This window comes from Hesperophylax consimilis, chromosome 2 (assembly GCF_061612785.1).
Source record: "Hesperophylax consimilis isolate HC1 chromosome 2, BYU_Hcon_1.0, whole genome shotgun sequence".
NCBI classification, from domain to species: Eukaryota; Metazoa; Arthropoda; class Insecta; order Trichoptera; family Limnephilidae; genus Hesperophylax; species Hesperophylax consimilis.
Window position 1 is genome coordinate 33,633,209 of NC_142837.1, and position 25,787 is coordinate 33,658,995.

The following is a 25,787-nucleotide window of genomic DNA, read 5'->3' on the forward strand; positions in this document are numbered from 1 at the left end:
TTTTCATACAAAATAAAACTATAAATATAATATAATGTAGAATGCGGAACATTTACATTCGAAGGTGGTATTGCGCAAAAAGCTTGTTTGCATAAAGCGGGGTCTCCTGAGATCGTTTCCACAAACAATACGTCAAACATTAGCGCAAATATTTTTGTTTTCGTCTATATTCCGTCTCATGCCTTTGTTGAAACATTGGGGCACGGTAAGCGTGGCCAGATATTTTGTAGATGTCTGATGAGGAAGACGTGCGTGTTCTCATTTTCGCTGTCAACTGTCAAGATGAGTTTTGACGAGGAAGACGTTGTTGCCTTTTTAGCGATCGCAGATTATTGCACCAGGGAGGAAACACAGATTTCGGGTTCGACCATACACTCGACCTCGAAATTTGGGAATTGAACATAGAAGACAGATTTGGTTTGGGTAATTTCTTTTTAGTGTCTCAGAAACTGATTTAAAAAATTTGTTTTATTTACGGGTCAGATATTAACAAAAAAAACAATGTAGCGACGAAGTGTCGTCATTCCACCAGAAATTCGACTTGCTATCACATTAAGATTTCTTGCAACTGGGGATTCATATACAACTGTTCAGGAGGTTTGTTGGGCACTCTACAATAGACATAAAATACTTTATTTGAAGATAAGTCTATGATAAAACAATCAAACATACAACAGTATTTATGTACAATTTACTAAACTCATAATTACTATACTCGCTCAGTGCACATAACCTCAAAAAGTCGTACGAATTATGTTCGGTGATAGACCCCAAGGTGCGGTGGCCGTCAAAAAATGAAATAACCCCTCATCTGCCTTCCGTTTCAAATGGAAAACACAAAAATTGCGTTTTCAAACAATAATGTGGACGGGAATGCCCCCTTTTCGAATGTTTGTCGTAATGTTGTGGAAACGATCGCTGGAGACACGGCTTAAGTTAGTTATATTGAACATTTTAACTAACATTTTTTTCACAATAAATACAATATTTTATACATTGTCAGACAGATCAGTTTATAAATTAAAATGGTTGCACATGGATATAGGTTGTTCCGGGCTGCAGCCTGCAGTGTGATGAGTCTACTAGAATTTACATACAGATAAAGCTGCGCAAATTTTACAACACCAGAATTCACCGTTTTAGAGTTTTTAGTGGGATTACAAAACAAATTTTTCTGCTTTCAATTGTAATTCAAATTACAAAATTGATTAAAATATTTTTACAATTTTTTTCCTCTGAAATAATATTTTGAAAATTGCATCATTTACAGCGTATACTGGCACAATGATGACATCTGGCTACAAAAGAGGTAACGCAAAGGGTAGATATTTTATTGTAACAATAACATAGGAACAGAACATAAGCACTTAAGCTACAATAACACGGGTCATACAGTGTGACAGCGGGGTAAAAGGTATAATTGAATCCTATAATTTCTATACCCGCTATATCCGATTTTTTGACAAAATGATCTGAGTATGACATCTTGTTCACATTTTTGCGAGCAACAAGAGGAGCCTAAAATTGAGTTTCAAAACCCTCCTTATCGCGACCAAAAACCATGTTTAAACTGCGAGTGAGAAACCAAATCCGCTATATCATACAGAAAGTTACTATCAAAATCCGCTATATCGGATTCAACGAATCACAAGCAGTTATTTTGCCAAAATACAATATGGCCGCCGCTCTGACGCCACGCTCGTGTGTCAAAATGATCTACGCGTGAGTTTCTAAACCCGCCATGTCGGCTCAGTTGACTTTCAAAATCACGAAGTGAGTATCAAAATCCGCTATATCCATTTTATTTATCGAAATTACTTAATTATTGCTAGACATATATAGAAAAATAAATGCTTTTCGAAATTTTATTACTCCAATTCATTATATAAAAAATTGTAATGCATTTACTTATGTACGCTAGAGATGTGACAGTTTTTTGCGGTTTTCTCCAAATCAATGAAAGTTGATATAGCGGGTATAGAAATTACACGACTCAATTGTATGTTTGTAACAAAGGCCTTACAGTGTGACAGTGGGGTGAAGGTATATTGTATGTTTGTGTTCCTTTGTGAGGATGGGAGTTGGTTAAGATCGGAGTGAGACAAATTGCTGGAACACATCGAGGATGTGGGGATCCAGATCTTGAGTGAAGAGCAGTGTTTCCAAGGTGCTGCTGTATTTCTGCACTTGTTCATGATGCTGGAAAAAAAGAGAAGTATAATTATGAAAATCAATCATTAGATGAATTGAAGAATAGTAAACCCCCCAATATTAGATGATTAAGAAAGGGATGCTTTGATGGTTTGGGCATGTAGAGCACCCAAGAAAGGAGTGTAGGGAGAATCGTATGACGCGAATGTGAATGGTAGAAGAAGTAGGGGATGCCCGAGGACGACATGGCATGATCAAGTGAAGAGTCGGAATAACAGAAGCATAGGTATGAGATAATATGTATGAATTTGAACGAAGCAAGGGGTGTGTTCCAAGACAGAGTTGTTTGGCGATTCATCCTCTCTGTCCTACCCCTGTGGAACAACTTGAGAGTTCGTTAGTTATCTACGGATTTGTTTACTACGGTTTCTTTAATTCATGAATAAAAAAAATAGGAACACAAATGCGGCAGTTCACACTGCTTATCAATAGCACAACCGTTTACTTATCATTTACAGCGCTTTATTCTATCATTTTAACTAGAAATTTTTAATTTCTATATTAATGGCTAATATGTATTACACAGGGGACCATGTTTTTTTTTGTGACTTCTAGTCTCATTAACCGCACCGCATTTTAGGAACCGAACAACCGTGGACAGTAAAAGATTATGGCATAGGTTTCTACTAACTGAACTAACTCTTCCCTTAAAGATATTTTCTATAGTGCTGTCATTCTTTTATTATGATATATAGTGTTCCAACAGCTAGACCATAAGCAAGAAAGTGCACATATCGTGATTAAAGACGGTTTTTGTAAGTTGGATGCTGTCATTAATATCGTAAAAAGTTGACGAAGATATTGGCTTGCGGGTCTCGGTGAGCTTGCGCGGAATGAATGTACGTTCTAGCATTTTGGATACGGTTTACAAATCCCTTCCACACAACAGTATTACGTGTGTTTTACGTGTTTCATAGTGTTTATGAATGTACGAGGGTGATCTGAAAAGTTTTCGACCTAACAATGAAACAAGAGTTTTTTTCTTAAATTTTTTATTTATTTTACATAGTCTCCTTGTAACTCTACACACTTCTCCCAGCGATGCTCCCATCTCTCTAACCCATCCAAATAGTACTCGGCGTTTTTCTCTACAAAATAATTGTTCACAAAGGTGATTGCCTCCTCATTTGACGAAAATCTCTGACCTCCAAGTGCAGTTTTTAGATTAGGGAACAAAAAGAAGTCGCTTGGGACTAGATCTGGTGAGTAAGGCGGATAGTCAAGCAGTTCAAACCGTAATTCGTGGATTTTTGCCATGGCAACCGCTGAGGTGTGAGACGGCGCGTTGTCTTGGTGAAACAGTATTTTCTTTTTCTGCAAATGTGGCCGTTTTTCCGCAATTTCTGCCTTCAGCTTGTCAAGTAATGATGCGTAGTATGCTCCTGTAATAGTTTTTTCTTTTTGAAGATAATCAATTAAGATAACTCCATGACTATCCCAAAAAACAGTCGCCACCACTTTCCTAGACGAGAAAACGGTTTTTGCTTTTTTTGGAGCCGGTTCCCCCTTTGCAGTCCACTGTTTTGACTGTATTTTTGTTTCAGGCGTATAATGGTGTATCCATGTTTCATCTACAGTAATTAATCGGCGCCAAAAATCGGATTTATTGCGCCTAAACTGCGCCAACAGAGTGCTGGAAATGTTCATTTGAATACGTTTTTGGTCTAACGTGAGCAAACGCGGCACCCAATGCGCGGACAGCTTCTTTATGTCTAAATCTTGATTTAATATGTGACAGACGCGTTCTTTGGACATTTTCATAACCTTTGCTATCTCTCTCACTTTAATTCGGAGGTTGTCTAACACTATTTGGTTAAGTTTAGCAATGTTATCGTTAGTATTTGCAGTTTTTGGACGTCCCGAACGTTCATCCTCTCCAAAGCTCTTACAGCCACGTTTAAATTCAGCTTCCCAAAATTTCACTGTGGTAAATGATGGTGCAGAGTCCCCATACGCAAATCAATAATGAGTCCAACTCATTATTGATTTGCGTCTGGCGTATTGCCTTTCAAAAACAAAAATTTAATAACAACTCGATACTCAATTTTTTCCATTTTCACAAAAACACACACATCGACTCACTCAAACAACTGTCAACTAAAAACTGCGCGTCCAAAATGGCCGAAACTTTGATGAATAACTGTCAAAAGATGCACAGCTACATTCACTAGCTTTTATTGACAAGTACCGCCATCTTTGCGTTGAGGTCGGAAACTTTTCAAACCACCCTCGTATGTGTATTTAGACTCGCCCGCGCACTTGTATTGTGTCGTTCATTGTGCGTACACGGAAACGGAACGATAATATGCACAATGTCTTATAATAATAATATGTATGATTTTATACAGCGCCGTTTTTGTAAAAAAAATCACATTAAGGTCGCTGTAGAAATATTAAAATATTTAAATTGCAGTATTGATGTTTATGGCTAGAAGTCCAAATCTTTTTACTCTAAAATGCAAGGGATGCGGAGCATCCACAGCATGTATGGACGGACCGCGCCTGATATCGTGCTATGCAGCTCTGCTCATACAGCCTATCAACGGTCCACCCTGTCAGTGGTGCAGCGTACCAGGAGCTCCGACAGGATTATGATGAAGTAGTGTACTTACGGCTAAGAAGACCTGTTGCAGCCTGCCGACGGTCCAGCGGTACCAGTGTGTGTTGAAGTCCACCCCGTCTGTGTCGCAGCGCACCAGGTGCTCTGAAAGGATCATGATGAAGCGCTGGAAGATGATGAGGAACAGGCGCTTCTGGTCCACGTGCGCGGCCTCCTGGCGCTCCTCCATCCTCTCTACCATCTGGAATTGGGATGATTATTAGTTCTTATTCCGAGATGAAAGCGTCAAAGATTCCGTTAAATACATTTTAGTGAAAAGACACACATCCAAAAAATATTGGACAGAGGAGAGAAAATTTGAAAATTATTCTATATGCATAATCTAAAAAGAAAGGCAACACATTCCTGGGTTACAAATATTTGAAAATACTGGAAAATATTACTTGTGCAAAAGGATGGAGGACATAGCTAGCAGAGAATTAGGATCCGCGACGCTCAGGTGAGAACCTGACACATTAGCTATTAACCGAGTATAGCTTAGTTGGCTTAAACTAGAAAAACCTCACATAAAAATATTCGTATCAGAGTGATGAAGAAAATGGCCTGCCATATTTCATATTTGTACTCAATCAAGCCGTCGTACCAAGTAGCCCTCGGTGTTTTGGTAAAAAAGCCAAGTTCTGTCAGCTTGTAATTGCTTTCTTCACCACTTTGCATGTGATGAATATTTTAAATTCAATTTGTTATCTTACCTCTTCTGTGGGTTTGTCCACAGACTCCACCTTCTTCTTCTTGTTTGCGGCCGGTTGGGAGGCGTCGTCTTCAGATTCACTGCTGGAGGATTCAGCCCTCGCCAGCTTCTCACGAGCCTCCGAGAGCTCATCACCTAAAAAGGATACAAGTATTTAAATATGATAGAAAAAAGTTAAAAATTACTACACTACTTGGCACTAGTTAGATTGGGATTAAACAAATCCTAAAGTAATATTTTCTTACAAAATGATGAATAAAATGGCTTTTTTGGAACCTCATGTAATAAGTTTTTTTTATTATTGGATCAATCAAACAAATTTCATGTCTAAAAATGGAAACCTAAATTATTGCTTTCTGATGATGTATTAGGCGCTCATGCAAAATACAAATACATAAATTAAAAACAGGGTTTTCGCCAACAGTTCCAAGAAAAGGGAAGACGTCCAGTGGGGTGCTCTGATAAAGTTGGAGAAAGCAATTCTGGAGGCTGCTGGAGAAGGATTCAGGTCTGCAGTGGATGAAGGCCGCTGAATAAGGCGCCTTGTCGAAGCGATGAGTCCCTGACCCGAATATGACAAGGGGAAGAAGATGAGAAAAACAGGGTTACAGACTACTCTAGGAATCACCAAAATTAGGACTTACTCAATTTAGTCACATGCTTGTTCATCTTCTTAATGGTCAAATGCAGCACCTCCCACAGGTAGAGCTTAGTGAATTCCCCGGTCATTTCCTTGGAGAAGATCCACGTGGCAACAGCGGAGCAGTCCACGATCTGCGTCTTCAGCATCTTGTCCACGAGGACCACCATCATCTGCTGGTGCGTGTTCCACAGCTCAAACATGTTGCGCAGGATACAGATCTGGGCTTCCTCAGATTCTGCCAATATCTGGAATAATGTATGAATAAGGGATGTTGTTAAATTCAACTACATATTTCATAACATTGTTCAAAGATGAAATTGGTAAAATGACCATTGTTAGATGCATACTCGGTGGTATCAATGCTAGGATGGAAATTAGTATATTTAAAACCGGAGTCTAAAAATGACTGAGAGAACTGAGTTATAACATCAAATGCTCAACTTGCAAACATTATGATAACAATGTTTTTAACCTCACTTGTTCTAGTGAGGTTGAAAATTCTAACGTAAAAAAAGATACAATGTAAAGAAACAATAAACAATGTTAAAACATCTTCTTAATATTCATATTCCTTAATAAGATGCTTTATACAATACTAGCTGATGTACCCAGCGTTGCTCCACTTTTCTCTACTCTCTATAAATATAATATTCATGTATTATATGAGTATTTCTCAAAAAAAGTGTACATTTTGGAAAAATAAAGTGTGCCTACAAACAGTTCAAAAATTTCACATGTTTTTAATTAATCATACAAAAAAAATATGCACCATTTTGTAGAATAAATATTAGGCTTTAAAATATCGAAAAATTAACATTACAATCGTATTAATTCGCAAATATTTTAATTTTTAAAAAAATATCGATTTTTACCTTCCATACAAAATAAAATTGCCACCCTACCCACCTCATTTGTTTATACTTCATAAAATGCGATAGTAACGTTATAATATGTGATTTTTTTGTAAGTTTTAGGGTCTTAATTAAATGTAGTTTCTGTAAAAAGGTAATTTTCTATGGGGTTTCATAATAAATTAATAATTTATGCACAAAAAACAAAGTGAGACATCATCATTTACTTTTTAGTAACTACTCTTTAGTTACGTTTTATAAGTACTTCCACCGTAATTTTTTAACCCATTCGTAAAATTTAACATGGGCAACACTAGCCTCTTTCTGATTGGTTGTTGGTCTGACTTCTCCGCCATAACATTAATTGTTAAAATCAGTAATAACGTGTTTCTTTAGTGGGACCACTATTTCGTAACAGGAAATATTTTAGCCTTTTTTCACAAAACGGTAAGTCTTTTTCTACTCATCTTTTTGTAACATGTGCGGTACGAACATTGCTAAGCTTACATATTAACACTTTTAAATTTTATCAAACCATTGACTTTTTATAACATAAATTCTTATTACACTTTCGTAACGTTTGTTATGAATTTCGTAACGTAACGAAAAAGTTCAATGTAAAGCTGAGTGTACACAGTTACAACGTGATTAAGAAAAGTAAGTATATTGTAAGTGTGTCTAGCATTTTTATGAAAGTCTTATGTAAGTTTAGTAATAATGTAATATATTATGCACAATGCACAAATATACATATGTATTTAGATATAATAGGAAAAAAATAAAATTTATTATACCATAGAGCAGATCTGTTGATGGCGCTGGAAAGTAGGTAGGTTGTAATACATAGGATGCGCTGGAAATTCCTGATGGTCAATGGCAGAGCAGGTGTCGTCGGACTTGTATGTTTTATCATCGCGATTATATGGCATTATACATAATGACAAGTACTTGAAGATCAAGCTGAGCCGTCCAATACTGGTTTTATTTTAAATAAGCTTGAGGCACTCATACACACTATCCGTTCTACAGGCGCTCTATACAATATTTATAAGTGCCTTAAGTTTTTTATAAAAGATTATTTAAATATAAATTTATTTTTATTTACTCTGATAAAACCATAACTACAGCATAACTTTTTTTTAGGAATGCCCCCAAAAACCAATGCCGAAAGGCAAAAAGCTTACAGGGAAAGACTGAAAAAGGAAAAGCCAAATAAATATGACGAAATCCGAACTAAGCACTTAACAAAAGTTATAGAAAATATCAAAAATAAAAAAGAAATTCTTACAGAAGAACAAAAAGAAGAGCTACGAGCAAAGTGGAGACAAGCCAATGATAAAAGAGCTGAAAGAAAGAAAGAGGCTAATCCTACGACACAAGACAATAATACATTTGAACGTAGAAAAAATAATAAAAAAATCCTAAAGGAAAGACTACAAAAGCTTACTGAAGAAAATACTCGATTAAAAAGTCGAAATAAGAATTTAAGACAGTGCTGTAATCGGATGAAAAGGCAAGTGAACATTCTGAAAATATTATTTCATAAACAAACTAAGACTAATAATGATGCTATTCCCATTGAAACTGGATTATATAATAAATCGGAGATGTTATAATAGGAAATAATAATGCCATAGAAAATAACACTGATATTGAAAATATGAATAATGAAAATGAAGATTCTAACAAAATCAAAGATAATCCATGTGGAGTGACTATCGAAACGAAAAACTGGAAAATATACATACAAAAAAGAAAGAGGTTTGTAAAGGCCTTATCTCTAAATCTCTATCACTAAATGACTATATTCATGCGCCAAAGCGGAGTGATAAACCAAAGACTGAAAAACTGACCAAATGTGTCTCGGAAAGATTTCAATTATTATAAAGATGAGGAAGAAATTTATAAAACGCTAATGGATAGTGATTCAAACTAAATAATTGTATGTTATTAAATTTTTAATAGTTTAAACAGTGCCTGTTCTTTAATTTCTTAAGATTTGTTGAATATTGTGTTAGGTACTTCAATTTGGGAGCTGATAATTTGATTAAAAAACATTTATTTATACTCCCTTGTTTTTTTTAAACCCCTTTGGTATAACAAAATACAAATATTTGGGTCGTGAGTTTATGTATGTTTGTAGTATGTACAATAAATAAAAAAGTAAAGGATAATTACTTACATTTAAAAAAGACGACAACTAATTAAATTTAATAAATAATAAAAAAAGTAAAATAAAATTTGCCATTGTGTAAACAAGCCTTATGTTTACTATTTAGTTACGTCTTATGACTATTTCGTAACACTATTTCGTAACTACATTTTCGTTACGTACATTTATTTTGAGAAATACTCATATATAGAAAACTTCCCGAAGAAAATCTCAAATTAAAGTGAAAACCATATCAAAATCTGTTGTGTAGTTTAGAAGAACTAAGCACACACTCTAGAGACAAGCTGACGTGTACCTGGCGATGATGGACTTTTCTCTACTTTCTGTAAATATAATATTCATGTATTATATATATATAAACCTTCCGGAAGAAATTCTCTACATGATAGTGAAAACCCTATGAAACTCTGTTGCATAGTTTAGAAGAAAAACTAAGCGCACAAACAGACCGAAGCGGATAGCGACTTTGTTCTATACTATTTAGACATAGACATATGAATATTAGTAGACCTGCCCTAAGTGATTAAAAGCGTATTATCCCCACTCCCCATACCGGTTCCATTGGAGCCGGCTGGGCTCGCGTATGGCCTCAAGTGAAATTTGAAAACGTGACGTCATCATTCTTGTGCGAACTATGGTCGAGGCATCATCGGTTCATTTTACGAAATAACACGGCAAAATGTTGACTTGTACTATGAAAATTTGTAAAAATAGATGTGAAAAAGAGAATAAACCCAATTGTCGTATTACATTCCACATATAAGCATTATTTTACTTTATTTTAAGCATATTCACATCGTATAATATGAATCAGTTGTTACTATCACATCGAGAAACGTCTGGACGCGAAACACAAAGCTGGTTGGTTGCTGGGAAGTAAATTATGAACATTTATAAAAGTGTCTTAACTAAATACTTAAACGAAATATTGGACTCTGAAAATAGAACCGAATTTTTTTGCCGAATTTGGACTTCGCAAATTTGATCATAACGTGGCGAGTAATTTGCGCTCCCATGTAAAAATGTCTATTCATTCAAAAGCAGATTTTACTTTTAAGAAGTAAATGGTGATATTATAATGCGAGATGCCTATTTACTGTCAGATTGATTTATTGACGAATCACAGTCAGCTTCACTCCCTTCGTTCTTCAACAGTTGATTTTACCCCTCGCCATTATCTTCTCGTCTATTAATTCCTATGTCTGTGTATTTAGAGATATATGGCTTACTGGAATTACACTGAAGTCGTGATCATATACAAACTTAGCTTATTCATTTATTATATTTTACGCCCAGAGGGCTTTTACTTCTATAAGTTAACTTATTTGTTGTACTGTTTTAGTTATTGTTACATGTTTTACTAACATTGTTTAATATTTAGTGTATAAGTTTAATGTTATTTCATGCTTTAAAAACATTGTGTATAATTTTCGATGGCTCACTAGGTATGTTCTGTTCTTATAATCCATGTAAAAGCCCATCTGGGCGTAAAACCAAACAAAATTCAGCAATAACTTTGAGTGTACATTTGAAACTTTGCAGCGAAGACGAGCAGTAGCTGACTTAATATTTATACACAGAATTTTATACAATGACATTGACTGTGCCGAACTTCTGTCCCTTATTAACTTTAACATACCTTTGAGATATACACGACATACAGTGCTATTCCACACGTTTAACTATAAAACAAATGCAGCACCTGATTCGCCAATTAACCAAGCTCTTCATACTCTAAATAATATTTGTCTTAACTCTAACATAGATATTTTTTCGGATTCACTGACCAAATTCAAACGTGGCGTCATGTCAATAATTTAAAATGTTCAATGCGCATACATACAGACACACAAACACTCACAATACATTACACACACACCTATATACTACACACGTCACCTGGTAATTAAGGAATAAACATACCACTTAGCAGACATTACAAGGAAACATATCATAGGTACCCAACATGAAGTATCTTATTCCTGTATATTGTTCCATTTCTGTAAATCATGTACGGTTTGTTTCTATAATATAAAATAAAATAACTTAACATGAGAAAAAAATAATAAAATAAAACTACAATAGATAAAAAAATACAGTGATCAGATAGGTTTACAAAGAGACAACCAAAGTAAGAATAGGGAAATAAATAATTTATTCGGTAACATAGCAATACACGCCACTGCTCGGTATGAACCTAACTTAAAGCCGAGGGAGCCTCTGCCTCCGTGAGGGTTGGACAGCTAGTAGTTGATATTACCTTGAAGACATAGTGGAACTTGGAAATGGCTGCGAAGCTGTGCGAGAAGCTCTTGGAGCCGAGATTGAGCAGCGTCTGAACAAAGACATCTATCTTGAGCGGGTTGTAGGGTGCGTCGGCCGAGGGGGCCTCTGACTCTCCCTCGGCACGCGGGTTGGGCAGTTCGCGCAGCACGTTGAGCGCTTCCTCGGGGGAGCAGCGCTGGCGCACCGACACCACCAGCTGGTGGGCGGCCTGCGTACCGGGTAGGGTGGCTGGGGAACAACAACAGACAAAATTGTTATTACAGTTACGGCACTAATTTTATTAGTAGTAAATAAAATCAAAAAAGTCGTGGGCCAAAAACCGTTTGAGTCCATATTAACGGTAGAGTGAAAGCTTGTATTGAAACGGTCATAATTTAAATTTTATATTGTTTAATACACCTATAAAACAATAATATAAATAACACTAGCGCGTCAGGCCAAAACCACCTAGATCAGGGGTGCTCAAACGGTCGATCGCGAGTGCTTTTTGAGTCGATCTCGAGAAAAATTTCCCATTTTTCATGCCTTCTTTTTTATTATTTATTTGTAGCTTGTAGCGGACTGAGTTACTGAACGGAGTGTTCTGGAACATTGCAGATAATATCAGATATACATCTCATAGCCACAGCATCTGACACAAAATTCTGGTATTTTATATCTGAAGATAAATATCCGAATCTAAGGCAAATCGCCCTTCAGTTGACGACAATGTTTGGGTAATCTTACTTGTGCGAGTCTGCATTTTCTGAAATGAAGATAATTATGTCAAAATATCGCAATCGACTAACTGACGAACATATGTCATCGTGCTTGCGATTAGCACTCGGTAATTACGTACCATCGTATGAAAAGTATGCTGAGGACATGCAGTGCCACGCTTCAACATCCAAAGTCATTATTTAGTTAAGTTTAGAAACTAGAACTCGTTTGTTTTTTGTAAGAACCAATAAACTTGCAATTTTGAATAAATATTAGTTTTTTTATTGACTTTTTAGTGGAGACCTCCACCTACCTTGACTAAAAAAATGCATATTGCAAACTAATTTCTGTCGTTCTTCCAAATTCTATGTGGATTCGTGGCCATGCAATTATGCAACGTCCCTATATATACACGTATACCTGCGCTACGATACACCCTACCTACATAGACGACAATCCTGCATCACACATACTTGCAGCTTCTCAGAGTCGATCGATCGGAATCTAATAATATTGAGGTAGATCGCCCACAGTTCAAGTTTGAGCACCCCTGACCTAGATCATAAGGCTGGAAGACAATCGGCCTCTTAATTTGTACGAGATCACACTGTAAAGAACAGAGTTAACAGAGTATTGGTTTGACTGAGGATTGAACCTTCCTACCCTGGAACTGGAGTCGACAATTCTACATACCTCGCCAAATGCCGATCGGGTAGGACTGACATTTATTTCGTATATTAACTGCGGTAATGTCTTCCGATTTCAGAGAAATGCATATATGACTGTGTGTGTGTACATGATTGCCACTAAGTAGTTAGAACGTATTGTCATCGACAACGAGTCTATCTGCCGAGTCTCAGCTCGAACGGAAGTGGGTTAATTTCCGTTTCCAAGATGTGCATTAATTCATTACCAAAAACAAAAGTGAAATTCAAATAGACGTACATATTTACAATATATAAAATGGTTGAAAGTTCCCATGCGATTCCCAAGTAAGGAGGCCGATTTGATTCAGTTTCCCGGCCTTGTGCTCTAGGTGGTTTTGGTCAGAATCATAGCAGAATTGTTGACTTTTAGAGTAATGATTTGTGTTGCGCTGCTTCCTTCTTCAATCAACATTTCAGACAGCTGTTCAGTGTTCATCATCAGGGTTAATGTCAGTGCAGGGCAGCCAACTTTCCTGATAATGCGACACTGCAATGGTGTCGTTGTCGTCAAACGTTGATTCAAGAAGGAGAAAGTGCAACACGGCTCAATACGCCAAAATTCAAACGACAAATTGTAGCAAAATTTCGTATGTAATTTTTGTTAGCATTATGTGTGAACAGAGGAATCTGTGCAAAGGAACATTGGTTATTTAAATTACTAAATATCATCACAGGGAAGCAATATCACTAAAGCAGAAAACATACTTTAGTCTAAAAACATCGGAATATTTTAAAAAGGAACTTGGAAAAATCAATGAACCCAGATAAATTGACGTAGAAAAAAAGTGTTAAAAAGTAAATAATAATACTTGGCTGATTTATATAGCGCCGATTTTTCGTAAAAAATCACCTCATTTACAGCTTTACTTAAAAAACATGGTAAAGATTTTATTAAATTGATAAATGACCGTGTATGTGAAAATCTTACTAATATAGAAACTGACTTTCGTATTTGAGATATAATTTAATATTAATAAATTGCAATATTTTAATTACAAACACGAAAAAAGATTTTTAAAAAAAGCTTATCAAACATTTTAAATAAAAACGTCGAAAAAATTTCAGAGAATAAAATAAATCAAACAGTTCTTTTATTTAAGGAATTTACCAGAAAGCTGTTACATTACTTTTTATCTCGTTCATAGAATTAAAAATTAGCGAGATTAATTTAATTATTATTCGAGAATATTATTCAACAACCGAAAACCGGCCACAATAACACTTGCTCCGTGCAATTCTCAACTCTAAAATTAAAAATAGCGTTTTTCATTAAGAAAATAAGTGCTCAATCGACGTAGAAAGTCAAGGGCTTTCCGCCAATTTATCAGTTTCATAATATTAAAACTTAAAATCAACGTAATTATATGGTTTAGTGTTTTTGAAAGTGACAGTTCGGCCCGGTCCAAAGGACCCGGTCTTTAAGTTAGTGTTTTAGTACTTAAGTCAGTTCTAATCTAGTAAATAAGAGACCACCCAGAAGTTAAAAAACATTTCCCATCGAGTGAAATCTGGCACGGTCAATTCAGCATAGTTTTAGATTCCTTTTTTTGTGTTAATTTTGACGTTTATGTTTGCGGTAGTTTTTGACAGTTGACGTTTGTTTTCGCGGCTGTACCGAGTGAAGTTTATAATATTATTAACTAGTGCTTAGTAGAGGATAATAGTTATATGTTTACAAAGTGAACAATAACGCAGAGAAGACCACTCCAGAATTACCTTCCATCATCTATGGATCAACCGGACGATAACGTACGCCGAAGGAAGAAGAGAGGCGGCGCCCCCCCGCACTCTCCCACAACCGCCGCCGCCGAGATCCCGGGCACCAGCTGCAGCAGTCCCAGGCTAGAACTAGGTGATATTTCGGACGAGGATTCGGACAATTCTGAAGAATACTTTAGATCTGGGAAAGAAGCTCTAAGCGATGTCCAGATGGCGCTGGAGGAATTGCAGGACACTTTAGCTGAAAAGCAATGTAAGGTAAGCAAGGAGCAGCAACTAAAAATTGCCAGAAACGTAACCTACGTAATTGGTGCTGTATCACAACTTACATTGGACAGAGAAAAACTGAGAGCTGATCTGACTACTGCCCAGGCTGGTTTGAAAGTGGCCCAGGCGGAAAAACGTTCGGTTGAGGACTGCAACCGTCACCTCGCGGAGAAAATTCAGCAGCTAGAGGCGGACCTAGGACCTGTGATGCGACGTGTCGCTGAAGCTACTGAGGCGACCATGTCATTTGCGGACATCACCAAAATAAAAACTAAAGATGCGACTCCATTGCCGATCACTCGTACAGGACAAGCAGTAGGACCTACAAAGCCTACTATATGCGTTTTTCCTAAGCTGGATAGCATTAAAGACAGCGAGGAAACAAAACAAAATGTAAGAAAAACTTTAAAGCCCTCAGCTTTAGGTGTCCGAGTAACCGGCATGAGAAACATACGAAATAAGGGAGTAGCGATTCATACTGCCAGTGTTGAAGACCAACAAAAATGATTAATTGCGCTCACTAATACGAATTCAAGTACTTTAAGCGCACGACTACCAGCAAAAAGACATCCCAAGGTAATATTTTTCAATGTACCTAGAGAGTTATCCGATGAGAGCTTCCTGAATAGCGCTTTAGCTGGAATTCCAAACATGGAGCAAATGGACACTGGAGAGATGATTTCGAATTGCCGACTCAGCCATTTGGCTGGCGCTCGATCTGGCTCAACCTGTCATCGAGTGTATGAGGTTCCGGCTAAGCTACGTCATCTGTTAGTAGAACAGGAACGGGTATTCGTGGATTGGACGGTGTGCCGTGTACGAGATTTTATAGGGCTTACTGTGTGCTCTAATTGCCAGATGACTGGACATTCATTCAAATTTTGTAAGGAAAAACCAAGATGCGCTCACTGCGCCAAGGAAGGACACGGACGTGAATCGTGCCCAAGCGCTGAAGCCAAGCCGGTATGTGCAACATGCACGAGGTTCGGTAAGGCCGCGGACCACCCGACGGGAGACAAGGAATGCCCAGCTTATCAAGCAGCACTATCCAGGGACTTGGCAACCATCGACTATGGCTTTAAATAATTATATAGAAGATGACTGTGAAGTGGACTTTATAAGAACAAACAATTTGAATCAATGGGTAAAAATGAAACGTAAAAGTGAGATAGGAGATTTAATTTGCATCCAAGTTAATATTAGATCAATATGTAAATATTGGGATGTATTACATGTATACTTAAATAGTTGCTGGGAGTTTGTAGACATTTTAATGCTATGCGAAACTTCCATACAAACTGACCTTATTGATTTATATGAGATACCGGGCTACACATGCTATAACTATTGCCGCACTAACAAGTCAGGTGGGGGCATTCTACTATATGTTCGGAATAATATTGTATTCAAACAAAAACAACTAGAATCGTTTTATTTTGAAAATGTATTCGGTGTAATTACTCTTCCAAATAAAGAAAATATTAGTATTTTAGCAATATATCGACCGCCGAATCTTAGCAAACAATCATTTATTGGGGAAATAACATCTGTTTTGACAAGTTTCATAGATCCTCTCGATAATGTTTTGTTCTTTGGGGATGTTAATCTAAATTTGATGAATTACCAAGATCCTGCTGTAATCTCATATGAAAATATTCTAGCTAGCAATTACTTAATCAAGTGTATAGACGGCGTGACTAGAGAAGCAATTGTAGACGGACGCGTTACACGCTCATGCATCGATCACATTTATGTTAGGTACAATAACGGGCATAAACAAGTGGACGCGTTATCAGCGTGCGTATGCGAGATTGCTATAGCAGATCATTACATGGTCGCAGTTAATATTAAATATGACGAGCAAAAGGAACCTTTAAACATTGCGAAGGAGATTATTGTTTTGTCCCAAAAACGTATAGACAGCCAAATACATAAAATAAATTGGAATTCCTTACTTGATGAACAAGACAGTATTACACTGTATCAAAAAATTAAAAACAATTTTATTAACCTATACGAAAGATGCACAGTATCATTCCTGAAAAAAACGAATAAAAGACCAAACAGGATCAAAAATTGGATAACTACTGATATTTTAGAGAAAATTAAAAAAAGAGATTTGCTATTTCGAAGGTGGAAGAATTCACCAACCAATAAAAATTACGAAAATGAATACAAGGCCTTTCGAAATAATGTTAACAAACTAATTACTAAACAAAAATCATATTTTTTTAAAGATAAATTTAAAACATGTTTCAATAATACTAAAAAAACGTGGGATGAGATAAATAAAATTTTAGGAAGAAAAACTAAAAGCAATTGTGATGAAGTCATCTCGCGATATGTGATAAAAGATCAGACAGTGGAAAGTGTAACTAACCAATATGTGAATTATTTTTCAGATACTATATGTCATATGTTGCACAAGTGTGATTTTAAAGCATCTAATATTGATACAGTAGAATTACCTCACAGTATGTACCTACCTAAAGCAACTATCACGGAGATAACAAATATTGTTAAAAAAATTAAAAACTCAAAATCTGCTGCAATGGATAGTATAAGAATGCACGACATAAAAAAACATATAAATATTTTAGCCCCAATTATTACGCACTTAGTAAATAGACTTATTACTCAAGCAGAAATACCTGATGATCTAAAGTGTGCTATAATTAGACCTATTTACAAAGGTGGAGTACACTCAGAGATAGGAAACTATCGACCTATCAGTATCTTGCCTGCACTTGAAAAAATCTTTGAAAAATATATTTCTTTAAAATTAAACAAATACTTACAGAAATTTTCCATTATAGACAAAAATCAATATGGCTTTCAAAAGAAAAAGAGTACTGAAATATTATTACAGGATTTCTCGAATTATGTAAATAATGAATTAAATAAAAAAATGCATGTTTTAGTATTATTTATCGATAATTCCAAGGCGTTTGACACAATAAATCCGCAAAAATTATTAAATATTCTAGAAGCAATAGGAATCAGAGGAAATCTACTAAATTTATTTAAAAATTATCTATCTAATAGACATATCTGTGTAAAAATATTTGAAAAACTGAGTGGAAAAAAAAAAATGTACGCCGGTGTCCCGCAGGGGTCAATTTTGGGACCCACCCTCTATATAATATTTGTATCAATAATGAGTAAACTATTCTCACATGTTAAACACTTTGTATATGCTGACGACACGGCACTGGTCATATCGGATGAACAATTATATACTGCGATGAAATATATGCAAGAAGACTTTATATCTCTGATTAAATGGTGTCATGACGTAGGATTAATTATAAATACAAAAAAAACTAAACTCATGCACATAAGATCTCCACATGCAAAAGTTTCCATCATGCCTGAAATAATTTCTCATAACTTTACCTGCATCCATCAAAATATTGTGCAGCCCTGCTCATGCGAAACGATTGAGCTAGTAAACGAATATGTTTATTTGGGCGTGACTGTTGATTGCTACTTTAAATGGGACATACAAATACACAAAATTTGTAAACGGCTGCGGGCGATAGTGGGTAGAATATACAAATTGAAGTGTTTCGTTCCTGTGAATACCTTAAGAATTATTTACATGTCACTCGCGGAATCAACTTTAAGATATGGAATAACCACTTGGGGACATTCTTGCAAAACAAATTTAAATTACGCACAATCAATACAAAATTCTATCGTTAAATTACTAGTTAAAAAAAATATTTTTTTGCAAAGACGAAACATTTCACTTTTGTATCAAAATTTAACAGTTTTGCCGGTGCAGGCCTTAATGTGGTATAAAATATTAATTCAGCACATATCTGACTCTGAGTATAAGAGGAAAGTTGAACATGGGCACAATACTAGGTTCACAAAGAATGAAGGCATGCTTGTACCTAAACATAATAATAAATACGGACAGCGAACCCTTGAGTATAATGTGCCTAAAATATATAATATGCTACCTGGTAATATTAAGAAATGCGAATTTCCAAATAGAGTCAGATATTTGCTGAAAACGTGGCTACTAGGTAGAAATAATTTGTATTAGGCGATTTAATGTGTAAGTTTATTGTTATTGTATAAATTAAGGTCTAAGTTGTAATCTGTAAAAAGTTGTAATAAAAATCCTGTTTGACAAACTACTTAACTGTAGTTTAACGGGATATATATGAAATAAAAAAAAAAAAAAAAAAAGCAAAAAATATAATCATAATTCCCAGAAATAACAAAAAAATGACATTTCGGATACATTTCTGCATAGTAAAAACGTTAATTTCTTGGAATTGTATTTACCTACAAATGCAAACGGCATTTATGTTATTAAAAAACGTCACTTTCATGGAATTCTTATAAAATTCACACGGTAACAATTAAAAATATATATGTAAGAAATCACCTCGCTTTTTCCGATAACATGAAATGAAATTCACAACATGACATTATTAATGGATTAAAACTGACGAAAAATAATACGAATAATAGTAAATATATTGAATTATACTAATATAATAGTGAATTGGTCATTAGAATAGAAATTATGAATAAAAACATGATATGAATCACACATCACAAATCAAAACTGTCATTTTGCCGGGAAACTGACATGCATGGCGCATGCGTAGGTCTATCAAAATCCAATGTTGCCAGTTCTTTCGCAGCCAGTTAAAGACATTTTTTATTAGTAAATAGAAATTGTCTTCATACTACGTATAACAAAAACACAAGGAAGTGTTTTCTTATTCGTAAGGCTGATATTATATAACAGACTTAAAACTAAGATTTATAATATTCGCGAATACACCGGTATTTTATTCCTTCGACTTTATGTTGGCAAGACATAATGCAGTGAGAATATTTAACAAATGCTAATTTTATAATCGAATGTAAAGCCATTAAATTTGACGAAAAATGTGAGATCCTACTCACGAGACCTTAAAAACACAACAATAGATTGCCCAATTACATATAGACTTTTCGATGTCATTCAAATGAAATAATGCGCAACTACTACAGGTAGGTACTAGGTACTTACTTGGAGCATAATGCGTTCACGCTTCGAGAATTCATATTAAGCCTAATAAAGATTCATAAGTGAACTAATCCTGAGAGAATATGCACATTTGCGCAATAGGAAATATTGGCCAATAAAACTAATAATTTTATAGGTAAATATCGCAACACTTGGGTCTTCCTGCGCTAGATTCTAATGCCCCAAATAAAGCCAGAGATTAGAGATCTAAATGTTTCATAAAAATTCAATTAGCCATATCAGAATAATTCATTAAACGTCCTTGATTGTCATTCATTGATTTAAAACCGGAAAAATTCAATTGAACACATTGATGCATTATATTTAAATGAATCATGAAGCGATAAAATAGGTTCCAATTTTCCACCTCCAACGCGAATTAGCGAATCCGGTCTATATGCTCTGCTAATAGTGGAACACATTTCTACGAAATATTAGTACGCAATAACGCCTCTAATTGTAAGACTCTATGACTGGACAGTGATTTGGAGAAGATCTTATTTAATGCGATGCCATACGTAGTAATGCAAAATCGTGTGTTTTTGTTTTGAAAATTTGGTTGCCTAGAAATGTTTCAGATGCTTTAATTAAATACTGCGAGTAGAATACATCTTGGCCTTGTAATGTTTTCGCCTTTTCGCCATTCTTTTATTTTGTTTCAAACAATATAGAATTTTCTCCTCTCTTGGCTATGACCGATGTTTAATTTTTTTTTTCTAAGGCTTTGCATATGTGTTCGCAGGGATGGAAAATTCCTCCCCTACAACACATAAGCCTCCATGAAAATTGGACCCTCTTCTTTGATATCTACAGAAAGCTACTTAAAGCTCTCTTGTACTATATATCTTTATAGACATATGTACTTAACTAATTAATACGTTATTTACGATCTTGAACGCAAATATACCCGTATTTATATTGTAATTAAATTCCATCAAACGTTGTGTAATTTTTTTGATTTATGATATAGGATTTTAATTACTTTCATTTTTGTGGTAACCCTCTTGGTTCTGATCGAGGTGTTGAGTTCAAAGTTGAATTAGTCTTTCTATTGCAAACCTAGACTTAAATGAATTTTCTGAATGAGCTAACTTTCCTATTGTAATTATTCTGATTCCCTGCACCCTAACAAAATCGTAGTTAAACGCTGATAAAAGATATTATACATGTTTATTTGGACAGGTAATTAAATATAACTCAAATGGTTAATTGTTAGTAAATTTGATTTTGGTGAACTTTTGTGTCTGTGTGGCACCACTCCTTTATGATTCTGCTGCTATAAGGTACATGTAAAGATTGATTTAGTAGGTTAATGTAAATAGTTAATTGCATATTTGACGAACTCGGAATAGCCCATTTGCTGGCATAATTTGGCTCCAATCCTCCATCAAGTAAACGAGATGATCGGGAGTGGACTAGAAATTTGCACAATCCTTTGACACGGCTCCTTGATTGATACCTAAGTTATCGTGTCCCAAAAAGCCTTCCACGTCATCATGTACTGCATTCAAGTTTCCCCCCGGGTCCCGATACCCCCAAATTCCGACACCTCCTTGGACTACAATTTACTTAGGGCGAACCGGTTTCGTCCTATATACAATCATATACTCACGGTTGGTGTGGACTTACAGGTCGTGAATCCTCATTCCACGTTTAAGAGAAGATGCGATAGTGGTCTATTAGACCTAAAATGCAAGCTGTATGCAGGTCCGCATCCTCCAGTAAACAGTACATACGAATAAATATATGTATACATACAGTTTGGGAAAGGCTTATAACTCGCAATACGAGGCTATCTACCTCGCATCCCGAGCTCGGATCTCGCGCCAAGAACTCTGCGAAGCTCTAGGTCTGGTAACCGAATATATACGTACTAATAAGGTGATACTAATAAATACTAGTAGAATAAGAAATTATTTGATAGTTTGTTTTGGAGAGCTATCGAACTCCAGGCTTTTTTTTGTTCGGTTTTGACGTTTTTATTTAAGAGAATCGCCATCTCTATTGGATTTGGTTAATGGTCTTGTTATAGGAGCGACCACTGCCTCCTATTGATGAACTGTATTTGTTTTAAATTTTACCTCCAGGGTTCAACATTAATTTTTGTTCATCCTATCCCGTGATTTTCCAATTGTTTCAAGTGGTTGATTGCCACATTAGAGAGTACTCGACCCTCAAATATCTCAGGCAACTGATGGGGTTTTGTATGAGCACCCAATCAATAAAATTCAAATGTTTCGTATAATTATTCGATATAAATCTGGCTAACCCGTGATTTTTCAATTGTCGATTGTGAATGATAAGTATTTGTAAGCACGCAGCTTCCAGCAGTTTCAGGTAACTAGTAAAAACTGTGCGATTATCTAATCAATGGTATTCAAATGTTTCATGTAATTTTTTGATATAAATCTGGCTAACCCGTGATTTCTCAATTGTCGTTTGTGATTGATAAGTATTTGAGAACACGCATCTTCCAGCTGTTTCGGGTAATTAATAAAATCCTTTGTGACTAACTAATCAATGATATTTAAATGTTTCATGTAATTTTTTGATATAAATCTGGCTAACCCGTGATTTTTCAATTGTCGTTTGTGATTGATAAGTATTTGAGAACACGCATCTTCCAGCTGTTTCGGGTAATTAATAAAATCCTTTGTGACTAACTAATTATGGCCAAGGTCGTTTCCAAACTATGCGGTTGACCCAATTCTCCAGTGAGCTCTTTATTTGTAAACAAATAATATAAACATCTCCTGACACACTAACCTAAATGTGAGATTTGTTTATTTTAAAATTCCTTAGAAGTCATTTGTGCCTCTTTACTTTTATTGTGTACTATTAATTAAAATATTTTTAAATCCTTTATTGAAGTTAAACTATTTTCCATTTTCCGAATTTAGTAAATTTACTAGAAGTTAGGTGAAAATAATATAAATATATAAATATGTACACATATCTCGATTGTCAAAATTCGTTAAATAAGATTACATATATTAATAAATAAATATAAGGTATATGATTCTACATGGTCTTGAACATAAATAAATACATATTTTCTTTTTCAATAATATAGATATGTCCTCGGGTAGGTATTAAAAATCGCTACCATTTCGATGTTTCGATTAATAAATAAAATACATATATATAATTACATTACTCATATATATATTCTTTATATACAATATTTTATTTTATATTTATAAATATATATACTAATATACAATATACATATATTAATGTGTAATTCTTTGTTTTGTTGTTTTAATTTAATATTCAATTGATATACTTCCACTTCACAGCCCTCCTGTGTCTCCTGGGACCTGAAAATTATTTATAAAAGGAAAACTCACCCACGTCAAGGTATTTCCGGTCGGGTAGTACACAACAACCTTGATGAAGAAATCCTACCTAATTAATTGTATTTTTCAACTAATTTCAAAATAAATCTTTTCGACTATTTATTCCTATTTAATATTTTATTCTCGCTTGAATCGTATAAATTAGCTGATATTTAATTTTTCTTCCGAACGAAATCCTAATTCAGAAAACCCGTTGATTTAATAACACTTTTCTAGTTTAAGCTTTTGAATGATAGCTGTTAAAATACTTTTTTCGAAATGATAGACTGATGATTAAAATTCCGGTTAAAACGACAAACACTTTTAACACTGTCGCTATACGCACGATGGATTTTAATTGAACAATTTATTAATTCTAAATTTCTTTTTATATAAATTGATAAGAAAATTTTTTCCAAATTGTGCAAACTTTTAATTTACTCGACTATTAATAAATTAAATTTTTTTCTAACTGTTAATTTTAGAACAAAGATTTAAACGTTTATTATTATCGAATCCTTTTTTTTTTGTTTTTGTGTTTCTTTTAACCTAAGATGAAGTATTTATTACTATTATTATTATTTTTTAACCAAATTGACGTTAAATTATAATCTATTTTTAAATATCAATACGCGATCACGTTCACTTTAGATTAACGATAACAAACTCTTAAATTTAATTTGAATGTTTTCACTTTGAATGAAATAATTATTTTTAATTAATTCACAATTCACTTTTTGCACTTCACTTAACACTTTTAAGCACTGAGTTTAAATTATATTTATTTTCACTGTTTAACCAAATTAAACTGATTTAACAAAACTTCACTGGTGGGGTTTTCAGAATTTAGAAACTGAATTTAAGACTTTTTACAAAACTTTCTAAGTCCAGGGACTTGTTCAGAATTTAACACTTAGATTATTTCACTAGAATTTTACCAATAGACGTAGTACTGCCATGTAACAACTTTTCAAACCCTCGGCGCGACTGCCTCCTGACTGATGTGTTCCATCTTTTATACCCCTCTCAGGTTCCAAAAGACGTATCTGAATTTCTCTTGATGCTTAATTCTATCTCCTATCAACTCGTAAATCCGAACATCCCTCCCATCAATATCGATTGTGCTTCTATAAGATGTTCTGCTTTCCGGCTCTGGGCGGTAGTTAGTTTTTATCTCACAAATCTAAGTCGATAGGGTCCGAATCGGGTAAGTCTGCGTTAATCGCCCAAGCTCCCTTTGTCCTCTGTTCACACAAAAATGTAGTTAAAATCTCATGATTTTGTGTTCCTTTTTTTTCTCAATTCGCGATAGGTCCATCCTCAATAACATATATATAGATCTCAATTTTATGCATCTCGTGCGAAATTGTTTAAATCCATGCTGAAATCTTTACTACGCATTTTTGAATTTCGATTCGTCTAAATTCTACTCAATTTTATTGTCCCTTATATGGGCTTTTCCATTTTCACCAGTACTTTCTCTCTTAATGCCTCAGATTTGAATTTTTCCTTATCTTTTGGATTTTCTTTTATCCGCGACGTTTTCTTGCACAATTTTCTTCTTTATTTTTTTGTTATTTCTCATAACTCTATAACTAATTATTTTCCAAGTCGTATTTATTTATTTCACGGATAAATTCGAATTGTATCGCTTTTCTCCACTTGGATTATTCTTTATCTCCGTTCTTTACCCTTCCTTTTATCTTTTCTCCACTTTTCCCGATGTGTGTGGTCTCCAGGAAAATTTCATACTTCATTTATTATTAATTAATATATAGTTTTCCACACTTCTATGGGAGATATACCTAATTAGACTCTGGGATATCTGTCATTTTTATTGCCTGACCCAATCTCCGCCCATTCTCCATCCCTCACTTACAAGATTTCACATAAAACATATGCATTGACATCTGTTTACGTTTAAAATTTTGGTACTAGACTCGTAAATTTAGTTTAATTTCAAACCTATTAATTTTAATCTCTTTTGACTAATCTAAATACTTCCATAAGGTCCACGTTAAAGTTAATCGCTTTTCTAATCGTTTATTACCTTAACGTAAATAAAAATCATGTTCGGATTTTGATTGTTTATCCTTCAAAATATACATGAGACCGCCAACCTTTTATCTTGTTTCGATCCCTCCGTAATATTGGGTAACTCTAATATATATCTAACCTAATAATTATGTAAAATGTCTACTTTTCCTGAATCTAATCTATCGCTATTATGTTTAGTTTTACTGTCTTCTTCTGCTACTCGATTTTCACGTCCCTAGGACCTTCGTAGCAGTCCAAAATATCTGTATTAACCTTCCATTCGATCGCCGCACTTTTCTAAAATGTGTATTTTTTTTGCGAGATTTTCATTCAAGATTGATTTACCAATATGTCCGTTTCATCTTAAATTGATAACGATTAATTTCCATTGTTTCCAACACTCACTCCTCTCTTTAGTACGATTTTTATCGAACATGACACCCTCCTTCTATCATAAATAATTGTACTACAGTTGAAAATTCTGCCAGTGATTTTCCTTCGCTTTTCCCG

The 25,787-nt window shown here is 34.8% G+C and overlaps 1 protein-coding gene across 1 annotated transcript in view; it reads right to left on the reverse strand.

The window, feature by feature from the left end:
• Positions 1-6: 6 nt before the first annotated feature.
• The window catches only part of Cbp80 (Nuclear cap-binding protein subunit 1), a 63,023-nt gene continuing 37,242 nt past the window's right edge, over positions 7-25,787 (reverse strand). The window contains exons 5-9 of the mRNA XM_089642404.1: positions 11,450-11,703; positions 6,167-6,410; positions 5,524-5,657; positions 4,824-5,012; positions 7-2,199 (exon numbers count right to left, since the gene is read on the reverse strand). Of these exons, the coding sequence (XP_089498530.1) occupies positions 2,086-2,199; positions 4,824-5,012; positions 5,524-5,657; positions 6,167-6,410; positions 11,450-11,703 (935 nt within the window). The 3' untranslated portion in view covers positions 7-2,085. The remainder of the gene's footprint in view (positions 2,200-4,823; positions 5,013-5,523; positions 5,658-6,166; positions 6,411-11,449; positions 11,704-25,787) is intronic.